The sequence below is a fragment of the Trichoplusia ni genome, chromosome 2 (assembly GCF_003590095.1).
Source record: "Trichoplusia ni isolate ovarian cell line Hi5 chromosome 2, tn1, whole genome shotgun sequence".
Classification (NCBI taxonomy): domain Eukaryota; kingdom Metazoa; phylum Arthropoda; class Insecta; order Lepidoptera; family Noctuidae; genus Trichoplusia; species Trichoplusia ni.
In genome coordinates, this window is record NC_039479.1 from 13,888,103 (window position 1) to 13,897,246 (window position 9,144).

At 40.2% G+C, this 9,144-nt stretch overlaps 1 protein-coding gene across 1 annotated transcript; it reads left to right on the forward strand.

Annotated features, from left to right (window-relative positions):
- Positions 1-341: 341 nt before the first annotated feature.
- LOC113508285 (protein krueppel-like) lies at positions 342-7,958 on the forward strand. The gene is made up of 2 exons (XM_026891229.1): positions 342-677; positions 4,719-7,958. The coding sequence occupies exons 1-2, from the start codon at positions 641-643 to the stop codon at positions 5,576-5,578; spliced, it is 897 nt and encodes a 298-aa protein (XP_026747030.1). The 5' UTR covers positions 342-640; the 3' UTR covers positions 5,579-7,958.
- The last annotated feature ends 1,186 nt before the right edge of the window (positions 7,959-9,144 follow it).

Below are 9,144 nucleotides of genomic sequence, written 5' to 3' on the forward strand. Positions count from 1 at the left end.
TAATCTAAGTCTTAAAAAAGTTAATTACACGCAACAGAAACACAACTCATGTTCCAATAGTGATTATAATAATAACAACCGAAGAACAAACAGTAATGAGATAAAGCGCAGTAGGTATGTTCTCAAATTAGTTGCAGTCAAAGAAAGTACCGGCCGGGCCGCACGGGAGCCGCTCGTAAAACATAAAAAGTGCTTATGTGGCGCTCGCTCCGAGGGCTAAAAAACAACATCAGGAAGGAACATAATGTAGTAGCGGCCATAAAAAGTGAATGCATTGCGTGCACGTGGAGTGCACCGGGGGCCGGGGGCGCGGGGCGGCGGGGCGAGGGGCGCGCGGGGAGGGGCGTGGGGGTGTGTTTACCGCGCGGAGGGGCGGCCGGCCGTAAGCTCGCCGCTCGCCGCCGCTACCGCCAGTGTTGTGGTAGGTCGCACGGAGCGCGCTCGCATCGCGTGCTCGAATCATTCACATTCGCGACTCCGCGTCGGCATAACATGTAATCGGTCTCCAATAAATATTATCAATTTGTAGTTTTTACTTGACACTTTATAAAGACTAATAAAAAACAAGTTGCCGAGCGACAATAAACTTTACCAAGAAATTAGTGCAAATAAATGCATTTTGCCGTGAATCTGGAGTGAGATGGCCCTGTCGCTGCAGTCGACGCAGAATTCTAGAGGTTTGTGAAGTTTTTAGTTAAGTGCGTCTAGCTGTCTTCTCGGTCCGCTGAATCTGGAAGTGCATATGTGTAGTAAAGTTTCAAATGTTGCCGGGCGCGGCGCGCGGCGTGCGTGGAGCGAGCGATGCGATTGGCCGCCCACACACCCGCGCTCACCGCACACATGTTTATTTGCATTCAGCGAACTTTGCAGATTCAGTGAACCGTAGGCAGTAGCGAACGCGTAGCCGTGCGCTACGTCTTTGCTACGACGCGTAGTACACTTCTACGAAATGTAGAAAAATTTTGTTTTTGTGTTTGTACCAGTATTTTGTGAATTATAATTTATTTCTTAGTCGTTTTATTGCTTTGATAAAGTGAATAACTTCAGAGGTATTCAAAATTGGACTTTAATCACAACATGCTGGTTTGCCAAGATGAGAAAGTGTCTGGGATTGCAATTTAAAAGGTAAATAATGTTTGATATTATCATATGAGAACCTGACCAGGACAAGATATTCTGTAGTATTATTATATATTACTTAATTCACCATTAACTTCCGAAAACTCAGATTAAGTGTGCACCGTATAATTAATTTTCATAACAGATGTATATTAAATAACTGATTATTATGTCTCGTTGCTAATTAGTAATTACTCATACATCATCTATTATTAGAATTTAGCGCAATTAATACTTGAAATGATTTTTAATGGTCTGGCTCCTTAATGTCACTATGATTTAAAATGATAAATTACATATTGTATCTAATTCACCGGTAGCCTGAGTATCGCAGAAATTTTACAATTTGTGTATACTCGAAGGCATAACAAGCAGCGCCATCTCTTATCGTTTTTATGAAACTGACTCTTTTATTCTTACTCCTCATTCTTTTGTCAAAACTCAACTGTAATGATCAAGTAAGCTTTCTTGAATTAGAAACTTTTTATATTTCGCATAATTAAAACATTCGATTTGTAAAGTCTATTGAAAATCGTTTACTGGTTATTTAACTTGTAATTTTTATTGAACATTATAAAAACATATTTTGAACTATTATACAACCTTATCAAAACAGGTTTTCAGGAAACGTCATACAATTCAATACTTATTTCAAAATCCTTTGTAGGTCCTTACTTAAATTGTGTTCACAAAACGTATTTTTTAATGTCTCATTAATGAAAAAATTCTTCATAAAATGTATTTTAAAGTTTGACAACAACATAATCCATAAAAAACAACTTTAATTAAATTAATTTGCAATTTAAATTCACCACCATTTATCACTCTTGAAGAAAGACAAAATGTTGAGGAAAACGAGTTCCCTCTTTCTTATCTCCTATCCGACGACATACTTACTTAATTGTTATCCATTTTAAAAATATATAATTCAATATTTCTCGTATAAAATAATCTACACAGCTTGAATGCAAACTATAAACACAGATTCATATTAAAATTTTCATTATTTCAACAACAGAAGAAACTTAGAAAAGGTTTGTCTATCTCATCAAAGAAAACTGCCCAGTAGTAAATAGCCCATTAATAAAGCAAGGAAATAAACAAAAACTGCCTTATAAAAATAAACCGAATTAATTTCAAATAAAAAACAAAATAAATTAGCATAGAAGCGTCAAGTAAAGTTACGTTACAAGTAATACGGTTACGTCCAACATTGTTTGTTGTACAGCATTAAGGCTGGATGCTATCCAAGGTTGCCGCTTCAGTACTTACGCCAGTTACGGCTACTCTAGTGTTATGTCAGCGAAGCCCCATTACCCAGCCCCGGCGCGTGTATCGCGCTTAACCCTAAACCACCGAAACCGTACGAACTCTGTAATCTGTGCGAGTGCGAACGTACTTAAAGCCAGCGGTAGCCGCAGGTTAATCCCATTATATGGCGCTCGCCGTAATTAGGTCGTTTACGACAAATTCGGGTTGTGTATGTCTTAAACTATGCGTCTTACCGTAATCGAACAAACACTGAATTGTTTTTATATTTAGAAAGAAGAAAGAAAAAGTGTTTTATTGCGAACTTGAACGCATACATCACACAACACACTAAGAAAAAGATATAACATAAAAGAAAAAAATATATGTATATAAAAATCAAACATTGGGTAGTATGCGTAACAATCTCGCAATATGGTCCTCGCTCAGCAAAATGCTGCGACCTAATGCGAGAAAAAGTCTCAGCCAAATCGGTAAGATCATAGCTAAATGCGCAATATTCTTATACATATCCGTAGCATGCAACCGACAATATTGTACTATCTAAAGTTTCAAAAGTATGGAAGATTCCATCGTAGAGTAAATGCGAATTAACCTATTCACATATTTATTAAGCCCTCATTCTGTAAAACTAGAAGTACACTAGCATCGATTCCTTTAAGAAACCTCTACAAGAATATGAGTAACAAGTAGCAAGTGCGAGCAATAAGGACGTCATTGACACGTCCGTTATCGGGCGAACCCTTACGCAATAATGAGTTATGGAGTGGCGGCCGCAGGCGACTCCATAAAAGTATTGAATATGGGTTATTGACAAATATTTATGGCGTATAAAGAGGGGATAATTACAACTCTTTAGCACATAAAAAGCTCCGTGCGGAAGGGTGCGGCGCGCTGTTAAAATTTATCACCAACATTGTCACCCGACGGGCCCGACCGACTAATAAAAATGATACATTATGACGCAGCTCCGCACAAAAAATGTTCCCAATAACTGATCGATAGGTGCCCAGTGTACTGCGGGATTCATTCAAATTCTTATTTACTCTATTTTTTAATCCTGAAGGAGAAAACCAGTAGCTGCGAAAAGCTCTAAACCTAAACTCGCTAAACAAATAATAAACTGTCGTCATGTTTTAAAACTGAATTAGATTCTACGTCACATTACCAGACTGGTTTGCAAAAAATACGATATTTACTTGTTTAAACTTTTACATTAAGCCTAGTATTATAATTCTGATCACATCACGAGTGCGGTTCGCTGTTCGTCCTCGAAATATAACGAGGAATGTTATTAAAAAGTTATGGGATAAGCCGGTACGTGCCGCGCGCGACGCCTCCGCCTAATCATAAACTTTAAAATTATCTTATACTACGGACTTTATGTACTTATCAATACGTAGTTTCGACAAGTAATTAACAATTCTGAAGCATTTATAAGAAAACGCGATAAATGAGTTGCTGGTTCTTTGTAAGATGTTTTATAATAGGACAAAATGCCTTCCACAGCACAATACTCGTAGACGACAAGATATTTTGCGTTTTTCAATTAAGCGCGATGGCTGAGTCCACAGACGGCCGGGAATTAATTCCACGGCTAAGTAGATAATGTAAGAAGCTCCCTCCTCGTGCCGCCTCTTCACGCCTCGAGGAGAACTTTCAATTATGATTTTGTCTAATTTTAATTAAGTGCTCTCAAAAAGGCTTTTCTTCAACGAAATTAATATTTGAATATAATTTGGGCGGAGCGGGCGGGCGGAGTTTGCCGCTCGAGGAATAATTAATTCCATTATATAGGTAAGTGGTCTGGTCGCTTCTCCCCGCCCGCGCCCGCGCCTCGCCCGCGCTGCGCCCGCCGGCCGCCGCTCGGCGACACTATACAAACTCGTCGCATCAAATTATTACTCTTCATTCCTGACATTTTGAAAGCAAAGACTACTCTGAAGACATTTACTTAGTTTCATCAATCATTAGGCAATGAAAGTTAATAAGTTTCGAAAATCAGAGTGCCACTAGTATGTCGGTAGTGGCAGCTACAATTTGCGCAACAGGTCGGGGCGGAAGCGACCTGCAGCGGCGTGATTGCGACCAAATGTTTCCTTAACAGCGTCTGGTTCAGTTTTTGCCGCGTTTTTTGTTCTCTGACTGATAAGTATGCTATCGATAGGTTTGACAACGTTATTTGTTTAGGTCGAAATCAAGTCCTGACGGAAGTGATCAACGACCAACTTTAACTACACTAAAAGAAAATCATGAGAAGAATTAAAGTTCTCCATATGATTGAATAGTTATTTGCCTAGTGAATTCATTTAGTTTTTTCTTTGATGCAGGTGTATCAGTAAGGCCGCTATCGAGCATGCGTCAGGAGTCACTCCCGATGCTGGCGGAGCGGCTGCTGGCGACGCGCGCGGCGGCGCTTGTGGCGGGGCTGCCGGCCGAGCTGTACTCGGGCGCGCTGCTGGCCGCGTGGCCGCCGTCGCCCCCCGCACCGCTGCTACCGCCGCAGGAGCTGGAGCGCGCGCGCAAGCGTCGCCGAACACCCAAGTTGGATGAAACAGCCACCGCGCCTCCCTCTCCGCCCTCGTCCGGCTCCTCGCCCGGTGCTGCTGACCCGCCCCGTGACAAACTTTTTACCTGCAAGGTTTGCTCACGCTCTTTCGGCTATAAGCACGTCTTACAAAACCACGAGCGTACCCACACTGGCGAGAAACCATTCGAATGTGGAGAATGTCACAAACGATTCACCCGAGATCATCACCTAAAGACACATCTACGTCTTCACACTGGAGAGAAGCCATACAGCTGCCCGCACTGCCCGCGCCACTTCGTGCAGGTGGCCAACCTGCGGCGCCACCTCCGCGTCCACACCGGAGAGCGACCGTATGCGTGTGCTCGCTGTCCGGCGCGCTTCTCTGACTCCAACCAGCTAAAAGCACATGCTTTAGTTCACGAAGGCGATGCTCCGTTCGCCTGTCGTTGCGGCGCGCGCTTCCGTCGGCGGCAAGCTGCCGCGCTACACAGATGCGCCACCACCGGCTGCGAGCCGGACACCCCGAGCCCGCCCGTGTCCACGGCGCCCGACTGGCGCTGGGACGAGTGGCCCGAGCAGACGGAGCCCGAGGACCTGTCCCTGCCCCGGAGGCCGGCCACGCCGGACTCGCCCACTGACCTGCGGGTCCACTCCGCGTAGTGCCCGCGCGCCGCCGCGCGCCGCTGAGCCGGTATACGAGTTCCTCCTGCGTAGACCCCGCGCTGCCGTCGGCCGCTGAATCTGGTCCTCTCTAGTTCGCTTTCACGGAGACACTCGCACTTTACTCCAATATTCTAGGCAATATCCTTGCAAAAATAATTACTGCTCTACTAAATAAGGCAACATTTACTTTTTACAGACTATTTTTTGCTCTTTTCTCCGTAAGACTACCGACATAGTCTCGTTAGGTAGTCCTCTATTCTTTTTTTACGATTTTGCATTTGCAATGTTCCCCATAAAAAGTGCTTTTTTATCCATGTTACAGTTTAGAAGCTTATTGTTGTACTATTTGCATAATCGTAAAGCGAGGTGAGGCAAAAACGACGTGTTTTTGTTCTTTTGTTTTGCAACGTTGCTAAACTTGTAAAGAACATATTTTACAAAAGATATTTTTTGATTTATTGGCAGCGTCTATTGTTTTGTGATAAAAACTTGATAAAAAATGTTCCGTTGTGCTGGATATTTATTGATGTTCAATTGGTTTTCGTGTCCTCACGATTAACGAACTGAAACTAGAATATGTATTACCGTAGAAGGTCATTTGTTTTTCATAAAGTTCTTTGGCGATATAATATACAACTCAAATGGATATAAATAAATACGAAGCCCTAGTATCAAGCAATTCGTCTTACAATAGTTCGATAACGCCTCTAACCGGCTTGCAGTCACCCATGTTTTCTTTATAAAACCTCTTAAAAAGTTTTAAATTGCGGCCCTTTCTTTTGCTCAAAATAGGAAATAATACGATACTCTTGAATTCATGATACGGGATAATTGTATAGAATCATTGGAGCTTTTGTAATTAAGATTGAATGTGAGCGAGGCAGTCTCCGGCGAGCGGGGAGGCGCGAGCGGCCGGCCGCGCGCACCGTGCTTCTGTACATAGCTGTCTCTTACAAGATTATTTATTATTTATCGATTAGTTTGTAGACGTTTCGATGTAATTACGGTATCTCGACGTAATGAATACGGTTACTGTTAATATTACGTGTAAATATTTATGTAGTGTTACATAAAGTACGTTGTAGAGAAGTTGGTGTATTGAGAATTATATTACAAATTATTTTAAGTCGATACCGAACATCTCTGAACGGGCTGTGCTGTATCGATATTGAGACAAGTGAATATATGTGTTAGAGCGGGGCCATGCACGCGATGACCTGATGCCGTTTAGGTGAATATTTACTTGTAGTTGTAAGGCAACAGTCAGAAATATTTAAAGTGTTGTACATACTCTTAGTGTTAACTTATGATCTCCTCGTCGTGGACATGGCCCCTGTGTTACGCCGCTGCGGCCTCGCAGGTCGCGGGCTGCACTGGTGAGCATTATTGCAATTTGTTCTACGGGTATTAGTTTCCTACTAGATGTAATGGTTTATTTTCCATGTTTTAATATAATTTAATTTCATAGTAGTTGTTCTGAACGTTTTAGCGCACATGATTTATGATATCGTATGTAATTATATAACTAGGCTGTACTGTTTGTTGATTATTATTATTTTATTTTCTATAGTCATGTTCGAAATGTAGGGTCTTATTATAAGGAGTCGATGTAGAAGTAACGATATATTTTTTTCCAAAGAAATTATTGGTACAAATATAAATGTGTACAAATTTAATGATAAATCTCGATTAGAAGTCGTAATTTCATGTTGCAATGTTGTAATATTATGGTAGTTAGTGTAAAGCTAGGCGAGTCTGCCATTATCTACCTCACTTGACTACGGTTACTACGCCAGGGTAAAGAGCCAAAGTTCTTGGAAATATTTTCTATTGTTCATCTCCGCGGAGATAATGTACAAGTGACAGGATTAGCGAGCGGCGCCTGATCATTAGTTTGAGACTGATTTTATTTGTTATATTAGTTAGCGGCTGTCCGTGCCGCGACCACTCGCCGTCCGTGCCCGTGTGTGACTGTAGCCGCATGTTACAACCCCACACGTGCACAAAACGGTTTGCAATTGATTTGAGTTCCTATTTAATTGAAGATTTTGAAGTGTTGTTTGCTTTTTATTGTTTATGATACATGGTTAGCAATGTTTTAACACCGAGTGCCATTTGATCACACCTCAGGCCTGTCCGTGGGTCAACACTAGTTAAGATTGATGTCTGGTATATTTCTGTGTACATATATTTAACTGTCAAACCAATCTACCTCATGTACAATCTATATACAGGTATTGTTTAAACATTCGTACACTTGATTTCGACTTTTACTGTACTTGTACAAAATATTATAATATATGAATGTGTCATAATTATTATGGTACTACGATTATATATGTATTTCTTTATCAATGTCCAGTACATAATTATTAAAATAAAGAGATGTTTGTTATTTAATTAATTTTGTTATTTCAAACCCTTATAAACCTTTACATCGAAGAAACACCTTCCATTTGAAAAAAAAAAATCTACTAATACAGGTATAATTAAAAAAAAATATTTTTATTGACAACACAAAGTCCCAATAAATATACAGGACATGAGTTCAATAAAACTAATTTGGTGTTAGTGCGCGATAGGCTCGAGTAGAGGTATCTACTAAGTAAGAAAAGTGTGTAATTTATCTTAGATCGGCCGTAAGTAATGAGTTGTCGCACTAACACACACGCACGGCGCGCGTGTAGTACGCCGCACGCACACAGCCGCACGCCGTCCCCACTTTACGCTTGATTCAGGGTCGAGTCACCTTCAATGGAAGCGTGTTCATTTCGTAAGATTTTCTTGGTATTATGCCAATATACCAGATATTAACGACAAATAGATGTTAAATAACAAGTACAATTATTTCAAGATTTTTTACGTTTTTTCTTTAATACTTCGGAACTTTATACCATCTTAAACTTGAACTTACTTGAACATCAAAAAATAGTACAAATAACACAAATGTTTTTAATAAAAACTATACCTCGTTTCTGGCGTTTTGAGTTAAAATATATGTAACAACATCATGCAGTGACCTTTAATTGCCCTAGTTAGCTACTAAACTATTTAAATAAAACATCCGAAGACAAATGACTTTACACGAATTCTCAGTATCGTCCATTACAAACAAAAATAGTTTAAAACACATAACTATATTACAGATAATAAAAACGAAACAGATTTAAATGAGGGTGTAAAGTAATAAAGCCCAAAATGCAAACTACATTTTGCAATAAGGAATAACCGAATGCATTGCATTCATCTGAATGAATGGAAAAAGGCATTGCGAAATCAAAGGCGGTAGCCGATTCATAAACGAGGTGAGTTTAAATATGTGGTGCTATGAAACGTGGTTATTATATGTACAGTCGGACAGAAGTTCATCAAGATAATGATATACAAAACAAAAAATTGCTGTGTGCCTATTGTGATTTGGCAATTATTTAGCTTTATCGAATAAACTATCACACTTATCAAGCTGAAATCCATTTAAAAAAATGTGTTAGGATATTTGTCAAAATTTCCGAACAAATTTTAAGAAGTTTTTTGCTGACTCTACATAAGTGTCGATATAAAGT